Below are 14,361 nucleotides of genomic sequence, written 5' to 3'. Positions count from 1 at the left end.
AGCACTTTGAATGTTTAATCATATATCGGGTCTGTTAAATTACATCTATTTACAAATGATTACCCTTCAGCTCTACTTCAACAGTAGAACAGAGTTACAGGTTGTGTTTTTTGGTTAAGAGTTTTGTTTAATTGCAACCAAATAAAAAAAATAACACTCAGACGATAAAGCAAAAGCTGAAGTGTAGAGGCGGTGGTGGAAAGTAGGGCTGCACAATTAATCAAAATACTATCTCAATAAAGCGAAGTACAATATACAGATTGCAGGAGCTGTACGTTTTTGATAACGCATACCAACATAAATGAAGCGTTGTTGTGCTATGGAGAGGCCCCGACCTACAAATCGATGTCCAAGAAAGAAAGAAAGAAAGAAAGAAAGACAGAAAAAGTCTTAAATGTTGTACCTGACTAACATCTCCCATAATGTAAATAAAACAATTGAAATACTGAAATCAACAAAAATGAACTAAAACTAAACATTTTTTAACAATAAACCCAGCTGGATACCAGCATTGTTAGATGTTGATATTTACTTAAATTGAGTTTGTGACATCAGGTGACCAAAGTTCAAGTCAGGACAATGTCTAATGCCAATGTCAGTTTAATATAGAAATATTTTACATCACATTGTATAAACTCATCATACAGTGTGTTCGTGTAAAATCTGAATCTTCAAAGGAACAAGCTGTTAAGTAAATGTTGTGAGTAAAAAGTACAATATTCCCATCTGACATGTAGTGAGGTAGAAGAGGAGCGTAGTAAGTTGCGTAAGCAGAAGTACCTCATATCTATATTTAAGGACTTGTAAATGTGTGTTGTTACTGTCCACAAATGCAAGATCTTCGTTAGTAATAGTGTTTTTTTTTAAGCACAAAGGCATTTTCCATTTTTTTGTTACCTTTCTTTCATCATCATCCAGATTTAACAACACAGAGCCACAGATGATTTTACAGCTGTTTATTACCAGCTGAGTAAAACTCCTCGTGACGAGTAAACTGAAGTTCATGTGTTAAATCGATGGAGTGCCTCTTACAGCATTGTGAGATTTCCTCAGAGCCCAAATCAATTTCGCCCGAACAGCAGGTCAAAAGATTTCATTTATTTATTTATTTTAAATACATTAAGGGAAAAGACTTAAAAATCATTATTACTGTAGTAAATGTTCCCAAATTCAGGCGAACTGCATCAACAAAAGAGAAACAAGGAGTAACCAGCAAAGACGTCGGAGCACAGGTGAATATAAGCCATGTTTTTAGCAGGATTTAAAATGCTTATGAAAGGGGAACTTGGTATTTTTTTAAAATCTGGACCCTATTTTCCATGGTTTTGTGTCTAAGTCACAAATGGAAACAACAGTTTTTGAAATTAATTCAGTATTAAGTGAGAGCGCTGCAGCCAGCAGCTGTGAAACAGGCAGCAGTGTAACCACTTTGTAATGTGCGGTGATGTACATCCACTAAAAGTGTTTGTGTTTGATGCTGATAGGCTCAGGTTGTTATAATAGGTGTCTGACAACATTATGGAAAGGATCCCTACAGAGAAAGCCCTGAAATCAATTACTTACAGCTGCAGCTACGTTACGCTTGAAGATATGGAGATAGATATGGTGGGCTAGTCATGCAGCTGGTGGGTGGGTCAGGTAGCTGCTTTAGCCTCAGATATACCTAGTCACCAAAATCACTACCGCTAAACCCACCAGACTCTATTTAAAAAAACAGTGATTTTAGTGTGTATAGAGGCAGCATAATTTAATATCAAACTGGGTGAATTAATGGTTTATTTCAACCAAACCAGAGTTAGTGATTGTTGAAATGGTAGAAAGATGAACCAAGGGGAACTGCCCATTGGTTCGACACCCCACTGGTTCAACATCCCATTGTTTCGACCATATTAAACTCATTGTTCCGAAGTCCGTGCCGGAATCATCATGATGCCCTGTGGTTAAGGTCTGGTTAGGTTTAGGCACAAAAACCACTTGGTTAGGGTCAGGAAAAGCTCATGGTGTGGGTTAAAATGAAAAAGAAAGTGACAAACACATAAGCCGTGAGCCTGCTCCGCCTCAAGCCGGTCGTGGCGCACCATACGCCCGCGGACTAATGTTATGTCGAACCAATGGGATGGACCCGAACCAAGGTGGTTTTTGAGAGTTTTTTTTTTGTTTGTTTGTTTCTGCTGAAGAAGTAATAAGATGAAATAGATTTATTTAATATATTTTATGTAATTCTTAGTAAACAATACAGCATCACCATTGCAACATATCATGCATATTTTATTTTATCATCCTGGTATTCTCTCAGACTATTTGTATGTTTTGTACCTGCTGTCTAGAAGGTCAGGGAGTCCATTTAAGCAAACAGTTATTTTATCATTGTAAAACACACTTATTTTAAAGTCGACAGAGACAAAATAAAACTCTAAGAAACTGTCTTAGTTCGTCTTCCCGCTGTTCCAACTATCACCAGCTCTGGTTTGGTTAAAACAAAATATTTATTCACCCAGTTAGATGTGAAAACATACTGGATATACACACTCTAAAATTACTGTTTATTTAAATGAAGTCTGGTGGGTTTGGTCGTAACAAATTTGGAGCTATTTCTTGTTAAAACAAAAAGGTTTATCTCTGTAGGGATACTTTTCATAATGTTGTCAGACAGTTTGGGGGAATTTAAACTTTTGCGTTGAATCGACGCCGTACCTATGCCGTAGCTTAACGTGCACCTCCCCAAACTAGCTGCAGTGACGCAGACCTCCTGTCTATTTCTGTAAGCTGAAACCATTTCCCTCAGTGGAAACAAAGCTTTTATTTACTTTAATTTCACAGATAAGAAACAATAAATTGTGAAGTCCATAAAGCCTCCACAAAATATCATTCTAAGTCATGTGTGTGATTTATCCTGGCTTCATATGAGCAGAAGAAATCTCCTCTAGTCGCTAGGCTAATTCTACAATGTAAAATGCCACAGGCTTTTGCTAATAACGTTAGCATGTTGTATTTGTTTGGGAAACGTGTTTAGTATCAGACAGTTGTTTGTCAGTGAACCTTGTGAGTTGTAATGGAGCCGAACTTTGTAACGTTACCTTTGTTAAATGTTGCTGTTGTCCCTGGCTTCATATAATAATAATAATAATAATATTAATACATTTTATTTGAAAGCGCCTTTCAGGACACCCAAGGTCACTGTACAGAAAATATAAAAACCAAGATAAAAATACAAGATAAAAAGACAACAATAAAAGGGAGGGGGGACCGTGTGAAGCAGTTTAGAGAGAGTAAGCAAGTCTGAACAGATGAGTTTTGAGTTTAGATTTGAAGATGGGCAGGGTGGCAGAGTTACGAAGGTCAGGTGGCAGTGAGTTCCAGAGTTGGGGAGCAGAGCGGCTGAAAGCTCTGCTCCCCATAGAGCTAAGGCGGGCAGCGGGTACAGTGAGATGGAGGGGGGAGGAAGATCTGAGGGCACGGGATGGGGTGACAACATGCAGGAGGTCAGAGAGGAGAGAGGAGAGAGGAGTCATATGAGTAGAGGAAAAGATCGCTAGTCGCTAGACTAATTTATACAATGTAAAATGCCATAGGCTTGTGCTAATAACGTTAGCATGTTGTATTTGTGGGGAAAATGTGTCCAGATAAAGACAAGTGTTTGTCTGTGAATGCTGTGAGTTATAGTGAAGCTGATTTGTGTACTTGTGTTTGAAACTGTCTCTATTAAGCCATGTTTAATGTGTGTTTAATGTGTGTTTTGAATCAACTAAACTTTTCAGCACTTTACAGTAACTGCAGAGTGACACAGACACACCACTGCACATGTATAAATGCTCACAACAGCGTGGGCTCTGCCACACAAGTATAAATCCCGCTTTATAATAACAATCTGAGCCTGTCAGTGGCAAAAACAAACACTTTTAGTGGATGTGAATTGACGGTGCATAATGCCCCGATGGGTTGCATTGCAGCCTGTTTTGCAGCTGCTGGCTGCTGGACCGGTTTTAAAAACTGTTGTTCCCATCAGTCACTTGGACAAATAAATATGGGAAAATAGGCTCCGGGTTGAAAAATACCAGAATTACCCTTTAGGTTTTACAGTGTTGCTTTATTTTGTCTCCCCTGTGTAAGTCATAGCACATGTCAGTCAGCCTGCCTCTTAGACGCTCAGCTGGAGTGTCAGATAGACAAGCCAGTTAGCCATCCAGTTAATCTGCCAGCCCACCAGCAATCCAGTCAGTCAGTCAGTCAGTCAGACGACATTAGTATGCATCCTGCCCTCAGACTCTGTTCTCAGTTTAACTCACAGCAGCCAAGCAGGCAGATAGACAGGTGGGGGGTGTTTTGACTGAGTGAGAGGCCACTTTCAAACGGTTGCGTTCTCGAGCTCCGCTGGGAGTGACCTTTGAACCTTTGGACCGTGCGAGTGTGTGTCTGTGTGTATTTGGTGCTTCGCTCCTCTGCCGGCCGAGCAGAGACTGCAGCCTGCAGGGCCATGTGGAACTCATTTAACAGGAGAGCAGAGGAGGCTGAGTGCGTATACGGCACATGAGAGCGGCGAGGGGAGGGAGGCTGAGGGCTCCGCTTGCCCTGGAAAACAGGCAGGCAGGGAGACGAGCGGCAGGCGAAGACGTAGGAAGCAGACAGAAAGGCAGAGCAGCTGACCAGACGTAGGAAAAAAGACAGACTAGAGGATATTTTCTCTCCAGGAAAAAGGCAGAGATGCAGACAGACACCTCGTCTCTTCTGTATTTACATTTTTTTCCCTCAGCTTGTCTTGCTACCAAGCTGAGTGTGTGTTTTTTTATTGCTTTGAGCTTGTAAAATGTATTGCTCAATCTCAGTGAGTGAGGATGGGCTTCGGGTGCGCCGGCTGCTCTTTCCCCACTTAGTTTGTCACCTCATCTCCTTAGCATATGTCCCAGGCTTTTTTACCTGCAGGGACGGCGAGCACGCTCAGCTGGAGATATGAGTCACCACTATACATAGAATGACAGCGAGATCGATAGAGAGGGAAAGAAATCAACAAGAGGGGGACAGAATTAGAAAGACAAAGAGAAGCTGAGAAATTCAAACAGCAAAGTGAGGAGGTGCAGATCCACATAAGAGGAGTCAGTGCTTGGAGGGAGGTGTATGTGTGTGTGTGTGTGTGTGTGTGTGTGTGTGTGTGTGTGTGTGTGTGTGTGTGTGCGTGTGTGTGTGTGTCTAGGGTAAACAGTGGTGGTCAGGAGTGTGTCGCTGAGCTATGAGAGGCCATGTCAAACAGAGCTTGGTATTTCCTTTCCCCCCTTTTCTCTCGCTGCTTCTCTCTATCACTTTCTCTGCTGATGCATGATCTACCACTCTGTGGCATGTGGAAGGGGAGCCGTTGCTATGGCAACCCAAAGCCTGACTGGAGCGGCGAGGTGGGGAAGGAGGGGTGGGTGCACATCAACCCGGGGAGACCTAATGCACTGCCCACACACACACACACACACACGCACACACACACGGCCATGCAGCGAGTGATCAAGATTACAAAAGAGACTCTGTGCAGGGACCTACTTATAAGGTTATGGAGAGCAGAGCTGGAGATATCAGGGGCAGAGCCACACTAACTGGAGTCAATAAGATTACTGTGGACACAGCCGGCTGGGGGAAGGCTGCAGAAACACACCAACAACGACAAACAGTCCTATCATAATTCATCTGTGTGTTACAACATGAAGCAAATATACGTTGTGGGAGGGTTTCTGGGGGGCCTCGCCATCACAACTTGTATATTTTAATGAGTCTGTGGCTCCTGGGGTGAATTAGATTTCTCCTCGTAACATCAATCACACGTTTACTGAGATTTTTAAAAAAAGAAAAAGCTCACGCTACAGTGTATCGATGCTAAAATGATTTTAGTATTCGCACCTTAACAAATGTGTCTGCGGCAGACAAAGCAAATGGCAGGTCATCATTTGCAAAATGCAAACTGACCCTGGAGATGAAAATGACATCTGTTTTAGTGAACTGGGGTGTCTGTGGTGAGCAGCCAGGCCTGAGTAATGAGAGGCTTTTGGCTCAGACGTACACATACACTCCTCTGGTCCTCTCCTCTCTGCTCCTCTGCTACACAGACAGTAAAGATAGTAGATTTACAGCTGTTACAGAGTTGGAATCATACACACAGATCTCTCCTCTGCTCTTTAATGGTCCATTCAGTATTTGTGGAAGTGGTCAGGCAGCAGGAAACCAAAGTCAAGACTTTGACCTTGGTAGAAAATCTGAAGCTGCCGAAGAAATAAACTGTTTGTGATGCTCGGTGTTTGTTTGAGAGATGCAGCGATTTATTGGCATTGGCCGAAATTTGCCTTGTTGACTGTAATCGGCCTGTCTTCAAATTAGATGACATTTACCGATGGCAGTGGCCAATATGTTTCTGTTATGTCACATCAATTTTGCGCAGGCTAACGTCAGCATGTTGTATTTTTTTGGAAAACGTGTTCAGTATAAGACAGTTATAGTCTGTATTTGTCTGTATTATACAGACAGTATAGTTCATATGAGTAGAGGAAAGGTCCGCTAGTCGCTAGGCTAATTTATACAATGTAAAATGCCATAGGCTGGCACTAATAACATTAGCATATTATATTTGTTTGGAAAACGTGTTTAGTATAAGACAGTTGTTTTGTCAGTGAACCTTGTGAGTTGTAATGGAGCCGAATTTTGTAACGTTACCTTTGTTAAATGTCGCTGTTGTCCCTGGCTTCATATGAGTAGAGGAAAAGTCTGCTAGCCGCTAGGCTAATTTATACAATGTAAAATACCATAGGCTTGTGCTAATAACGTTAGCATGTTGTATTTGTGGGGAAAATGTGTCCAGATAAAGACAAGTGTTTGTCTGTGAATGCTGCGAGTTATAGTGAAACTGATTTGTGTACTTGTGTTTAAAATTGTCTCTATTAAGCCATGTTTAATGTGTGTTTAATGTGTGTTTTGAATCAACTAAACTTTACAGCACTTCACAGAAACCCCACCGCTGACTAGTGTTTAGGAGGTGTAACTGCAGAGTGACACAGACACAGATGCATTCATGCTCTGTTCAGTAAAAATGAGTATTGTGGCTTCCAAATAAATTCAAAATAGCTGCCCACAGACGCCATAACAGGAGATATGATAAACTCACTGTCTTTGGTTTAATTTTACTCACTGTTAGATGATGCAGGGTGCATCAAGAGTTGATTTGCAGGATGTATTGACAGTGGCAAGCCTTTACAAAAACAAAGTTCAAATCAAATCAGCAAAAAAAATTCAAGTATCAGCTATCAACCAAATTGTCATTTTAAAAATTGGCATTAGTACCGGCCCAGAAATTCATAATGAGTGCATCTATCTAAATACTTGTTGATATGATGACAGTATTATAGGGTGGACTACTGGTGCTGGTGGGCAAAGGAAAATAATAGAGCTAGCTAGTCTTCAGAAAATTACATCATTTTACTGTAAAACCATAAAAGACAACGCTTGCAGTATTACAATATCCAAAATCTAAGATGAAATCTAGTCTCATAGGCACAGATTTTAGGGGTCCTCTGCTATCTGCTATTTTGACAAGATTAAAGACACTTCGACAACAAACTGATGCAGAAAAGGCAACATTTGATGCATAAAAATTCACCAGAATGCAGGAAATTAGAAGTTAAATGCTCAAGTTTTCAGGCGGAAATACTATTATTCACTCACTTGCTAAGTTAGATAAGATGATAGATATCACTCATGTCATATCTGACAGGCAAGTTTATTTATGAAGAACATTTCAGCAGTAAGTCAATTCAAAGTGCTCTGCATAAAACTTAAAATACATCAAGAAAAAGTAAAAAAAAAAAAACACATTATAAAAGATATTTAAATACAATTAAAAACCAATCTAAGGTAGAATAAGACAATCAGATAAAATACAAAAATAAAAGATACAGTGCGGTGCAAGAAATAAATAAATATTTGATTTGATAAAAGGCGGCAGCAACCAGAAAATATGAGGCTATAGCTCGTAGCTTCTTAGCTTAGCTTCGAATAAAGACTGGAAACGAGGGCAAACAGCGAGACTGACTGTCCAAAGTTTAAATTTGGCATCCTAGAAGAGCAAATTAAGTCATACATTAAATTTCACTTGTTTAATCTGTTCAAAAAAATTATAAAAATGACATGTTGTGCCCCCTTTTTTCAGTCTTTATGCTAAGCTAAGCTAACAGGCTGCTAGCCCAAGTTTCATGTTTACCATTACACACAGTGGTGGGAGTAGTTTTGATCTTCTCGTCTAATTCAGGACAAGAAATCAAATAAACTATAAAAAAAAACTCCCTTAGATGCAGCTGTATAAGAGATCATAAACTGCAGTGTCACTGCAGGACGCAGACGATGCATTGACTGACTCCAGCTTTAAGTCTTGGCGTCTACCAGCTGTCAGTTTGGATTAGGAGCGTTGGTAAACCGTGATCTTCAGGTGTCCCCGCAGATTCTCAAATGGCTTCCAGTCCAGGCTTTGGGTGGGCCACTCGAGGACATCCAGGGATTTGTTCCAAAGCCAGTCCATTATCCTGGATGTGCGCTTCAGGCTGTTGTGTTGCTGGAAGGTGAACCATTGTCTTTGAGGGGCCTGTTTGTTATTTGGCTCCGTCTGTGCGGTACTGCCAACACGGTGTAGTGACACTAGGTGATAGTCAGGTGATAAGCAGCGCCTGGTTTTTGCCAGTTGAAATGTTTGGCTTTCAGACCCCAGAATTTAATTTCAGTCTCATTAGATCAGAGGAAGAAGCACTATTTGGTAAACTCCAGGTGGGTCGCCATATGCCTGTTTATTCAGTGGAGTGAAATGGCGCTTCGATGGAGTGCTGCGGCGTCGTCCTTCTGGTAGATTCTCCAGTTTCCTTGACAATTGGTGAGCGTGGCCATCGGGCCACCTTCTCCTCTCTCCTCCTTGACTGAGCCTGTTCTGCCTGGATACTGATGACCAGATGGACAAAGACAGGAAGAGCATTGATTGTTACAAACTAGGGAACTGACAAGATTTTATTGATACCAGTGCCATTATTGATTCCTATTGATTCTTGATCAGTTTTGTGTTTTGGAAAAAAGAAGGCTCACACAGGTTGTTTTAATATCTCTGAGTCTGAACACAGTGTGGATGAAATGAGAGAATATTTTTACAGTATTCGCTTTCATTTAATCAAAGAAAGAAATCTGCTCGGCCTGCCTGCATGGTGCTGACATTATTATAACAGAGTGTCAAATAACTGTGACAGTTAGTCGATAAATCAATCAGTCTTTAGAGAGAAAATAAATCAAATAATATTTTGATGATCAATTAATTGTTTGAGTCATTTTTTAAGTGAAAATTGGATAAAAAATGTGAGAATTGATTGTTTTTATTTGTTATTTATCATAGTAAATGAAGAATGTTTGGGTTTTGGATTGTTGGTTTGACCAAAAAAGCAATTTGTAGATGTCACTTTGGACTCTGCAGGTTAATCAATAATGAAAGCGAGCTTTAGTTGCAGCCCTACATGGTGTTCCTGGAATTTAAACTGCATGGAAAGTAGTGTTGTTCCAGAACTGCCTCCGGTATTGATAAAAATGATGAAGCAGGTATTGGTGAGTTCACAAGTCTATGTGCTGATCCAATGTCACGGAATTTATTCATAAACTTTACAGTAATTTCGCCTGGAAAATTTGTCAGTTTTCTCGGAAATCTTTCGTCTGTCTTAAAAATTATGGAACAGGTGTGATTTTCTGTGTTTTCTGCATCTCCCAGAGCCTTCAGAGAGCTGTTGGACCAAGGATCAAAGCTTTGCACACTGGGTCCATTTTTTCAGATGCACTTTCTTAATCCGAAAAATAAAAAATGTTACGCGCAGAAACCTTGCACACTGAAATGTGCCGGTGGGACGCAGCGGTGACAAGTCTGAGGAACGGGGCGCACAGAATCATTTCATAACTCAACTAGCTCACTTTCAACAGGAATCAGTGCACAAGGTTTCTGTGCGTAATGATTTTTTTTTTTTTTTGGATGACAGATTAAAATAAGTTTTTATGACTTTTAAGTTAAAGGAAAGCATGATTGCATTCATCGTCTGTACGTGTTTGTTAAAGTTTGACAGAGGGTTAACACGAGCCATGCCAAATAGCGATTGCAATCATTTCATATCCATACAGGGTTAATAGTATGCCACTGGTAATTCATTTATTTATTTTTAATATAATGGTGTCATATCTGTACTTTATGATGCGCAAGTTCAGGTATCAGAATCTGCACATGAAAGAAAACAGTGATATTGGAACATCTCTAGTTGAAAGATGTTTCAGGATATTGCTGCTGTTTCCACCCGGACTTTATATGATCCGTTTATGACATCATCACAAGCAGCACTATTTTCATGTGTCTTTGTGAAAAGAAGCCCCCACTTTGTTGTTTCTTTCTCTCCACCATGACGTCTTGTTCCAACTTTCCAGCAGCATAGACACATGACACATGTTGGTATGAATAAAAGGAACCAATAAGCTCAGAGGAATATGACTCTGATGGATCAGACAGTTAGGAACCGGTTCTTGATTCCTGTCCCTATTCAAAACTTCCACTTAATGACTGAGGCGAGGCAGCTTTATTTGTATAGTGCAGTTTATACACCTGCTTTATAGAGCAATAAAATATAAAACATAATAAAGGATACACGTTTACAATAAAAGAGATAAAATAGATATAAAAGCTCAAATTAATTACGAAGTGATTTACAATTTAAAAAATAGAGAACAAAGATGGAGCCCACTGCGCTCCTAAGAACTTTGACTACTCAGTTTAGTTCTTCAGGACTGGAAGTTAACTGAGCGTTCCTTAAACTCTGACACTCACAGTGAACTGTGGGACGTGATTGATACAGATGTGTGCGACTAATTAATCTTTAGTTCACCTTCAAGTCAATGTGTCACTGGTAGAGGTGCAGGGAAATGATGTATCTAAGCAAAGCTTAAACAATTATTTGACAAAAAATTAATCGCCCGTAGTCATTTTAGTGATTCATTAACAGTTTAAGTCATTTTTTAAGCACAAAATGTTCCAGATTCTTCGACCTCTAACGTAATATTTTGGGGTTTTGGAGTCGTGTTCTGGAAAAGTAAAGTCAAGGTGTTTATTGTCATGTGCATAATAAAAAAACATGTTTCCATTTGTCATCAAATTCTTCCTTTGCTGTTTCAATGAGGTATAAAAAGTGAAATATGTGAATACAAGAACTTAAGAAAATATTAAAGTAAAAGATAAAAGATATCACAAGAGATACAGACTAAAAAAAGAACATAATATAAAGAATGTATCCAAAAAAGAACTGTACAATATACAAATATACAGTGTCAGTAACAAGAAAAAACATCTGCCACAGTGGGCACCAATCTTGCTCATCACTAAACAAACAATTTAAATATGCTATCTTGCTACGCTTCAACAATTAATCGAGAAAATAATGTACACTTTAAGAGCAGAAAAAATATCTGGAGTCATGCTAAAATACTTCTAATAAATGTCTAAACATTTTCTAAAGCCTTATTTGAGCCATAAATTTGGAGTTCTGTGCGAGGCTTGCTTTGAAAAGTACATTTAATGAGTTTGAAATAAGTTTTAAAGAGATAAATGTGTCATTACTCACACAGTTTAAGATGTGAGGTGCCTCCCTTTAACTTTGAGCCGCCTGCTGTTCAGCCCACAGCGTCAGACAGGCTGGATTTAGCCGAGCCCAGCGGTCGTTGGTAATTGAATGATTCGCAGCGGCCTTAACTCATTTATGACGCTTTCCCGCTCCATTTAACCTTGCCTTGCTCATCAATATTGCCCTGTTGGCCTCCTCAGACGGTCAGTGAATGCTCATCGAGCTGCTCCGGGGTCTTATCCAGGTCCGATCAGGTTCTTTTGAGAGTGTGTTTCCTTCCTGCTTTGACGCTGATTTGTGTGTTGCATGTGAGTGATGTGGCGTGTGTGTTTTTAACGTCTACTGCTTTCGTTCTCTTTCAGTTCCTCGTGGTGTGATCCAAAATGGCGCCCGCGTCAGGAGCCAGGCACTCTTCCCTGTGATAAGACCCCTACCTGTAAGCCCTGTGGGGAGCAGAACCTCCGCCATACGGTGGGTAAACTTTGCTCCTGTTCACCTTAAAGGGACAGTTCACCCCAAAATCAAAAACACATATTTCTCCTCTTACCTGTAGTGCTGTTCATCAGTCTAGATTGTTTTGGTGTGAGTTGACGAGTGTTGGAGATATCGACCGAAGAGATGTCTGCATTCTCTCCAGTATAATGGAACTACATGGCACTCAGCTTGTGGTGCTCAAAGCGCCAAAAAAACACATTTAACATCAGTGTCTCTTTCCAGAAATCATGACCTGGTTACTCAAGATAATCCACAGACCTTGTTGTGAGAAATTTCATGTAGGAACTATTTTCTTTCTGTCAAACCACACCTGCTAACCGTATCACTGCACAGAGGGAAGTGTGCATCTACTCATGGAAGAGAGGCATGTGGTCATGACAGCACTAGATGTTAAAATTAATGGCGTCCTCCTCACGTAAGCTGTAACATTTGCTAGCTCAGGTGAGCTAGCAGGGGGCGTTTATATCGCTGCGCTAAATGGAAGATCTGCGGTTCAATCCCCAGCTTCTCCAGTCCACATGTCAAAGTATCCTTGGGCAAACTGCTGAACCTCAAATTGTTCCCGATGGCTGTTCCATCGGTATGTGAGTGCAGGTGAATGGTTGCTGAGTACCTTAAAAACATTGAGGACCCCTGATTTACATGCCGCCAAGTTTGCTTGCATTTCCTCCAGTGACGTTCACTAAAGCGCCTGCCTGTAATTGCAGCCCTGGACTGTAGTGGCAGCTGCTTTTAGTAATGCATTTCTTTTTGGGCAATGCTCTTGCACGTAAGCGGTTGTCAGGGCAGTGGTACGAAAGCAGGTTTAGGACCGGGAAAAGTGTTGCATCTTCAAAATCTGCTTTTTACGTCTGGAACCTCTCGTCTTCAACGGGCTTGAGACGCAGAGGACATGGCTCAGATTCTGGAGTTACTTCTTATCCTGAAGCCTCCTTAAGGGATCCGATCCCTTATGATTTGCCGGTGGGAACGTCTTGCGACCGCATGCCTTCGCTGACGTCGACCCCAGCAGGATTCGAACCCTGGACCCAACACAGAGTGATATTTATGGAAGAATTGAAAGAAATTTGCCAGCTGTGATTGGTTATTCCTCGTCACATGAAGTGGTGCGCATTGCTGCTCTCCAAAAGTTGAATTCAGGGGGCAACCATTGTTGGGAATGTTTGCATGCTGCAGCGGCATTCCACTCAGTCTTTAGTGCACTGTTCGTGTGTCTACATTTAAACATTTGGATTCAAGGGTGCAAAAAATGCAGCATGTGTACGAGCCTTTATTGTTACTATTTGTTGTCGTCCATGAAAAAATGTACACTTCTTTCTGAGCAGTGAAAAGTAAGTTGTTCCTACATGAAACTGCTCACAACAAGGTCTGTGGATTATCCTGAGTAACCTGCTCATGATTTCTGCAAAGAGACATTGATGTTGAGTTTTTCCGATTTATTTTGTTGGTGCTTTGAGCACCACAAGCTGAGTGCCATCTAGTTCAGCCATGTTGGAGAGACCAATACAAGGCTGATAAACAGCTCTACAGGTAAGAGGGAAAATATTTGATTTTGGGGTGAACTGTCCCTTTAAGCATATAATCAATGGCAGTCTGGGTTTTCCCAAACACATTCCCTCACAGACACACAGACACACCCACAGACACACATACAGTAGCCTTCAGACACACACACACATGCAGAACAGACCGAAATTTTCCACTGATAGTTTACATAATTACATCTTTATTGTGTCCAACAGTCAGAGGCGTTCACATGCTCCCTGCTGCTCAGAACATTTTATCCAGGTGTGTTTATATAACGGTCTCTCTCACACACACACACACACACACACACACACACACACACACAAACAGGTTTATTAGAGGGAGAGGCCTCGTGATTCAAAGAACATTCGGAGCATGCATGGACATGCACATCCATCATAGGAGCGTAAGAGTGTGATGGCCTGCGCCGCATAATGAATTAAACATCTCCAAAGTCTCACTAAAGGTATGCAGTGAATATTTGATCACTGTAAGGGGTGCATGTTTTTCTTATAAGATATTAATAATATGCTAACCCTCTCGTTCTGAGGGGAGAAAATGTCCGGGGGACAGGGCACGCCGCCGAAGCTCCTTTTGATTTATTGGTTGTCAGAATGCACCCCTGTCCTTTAATGCCTTACAGAGAAAAGTGTCTTCTGACTAATAGAGCAAAATATGTGTTGCAGTATAATGTCGG

The 14,361-nt window shown here is 40.8% G+C and overlaps 1 protein-coding gene across 2 annotated transcripts in view; it reads left to right on the top strand.

The window, feature by feature from the left end:
• Positions 1–14,361, top strand: part of LOC125897082 (forkhead box protein N3-like) — a 101,104-nt gene that overhangs the window by 80,465 nt on the left and 6,278 nt on the right. For both annotated transcript variants that reach the window (XM_049590144.1, XM_049590145.1), the window contains exon 5: positions 12,005–12,113. In XM_049590144.1, the coding sequence (XP_049446101.1) occupies positions 12,005–12,113 (109 nt within the window). The remainder of the gene's footprint in view (positions 1–12,004; positions 12,114–14,361) is intronic.

Source organism: Epinephelus fuscoguttatus, linkage group LG11 (assembly GCF_011397635.1).
Source record: "Epinephelus fuscoguttatus linkage group LG11, E.fuscoguttatus.final_Chr_v1".
Lineage (NCBI taxonomy): Eukaryota > Metazoa > Chordata > Actinopteri > Perciformes > Serranidae > Epinephelus > Epinephelus fuscoguttatus.
Note: the sequence above shows the minus strand (reverse complement) of the source record. Positions and strands in the feature narration are given on the sequence as shown.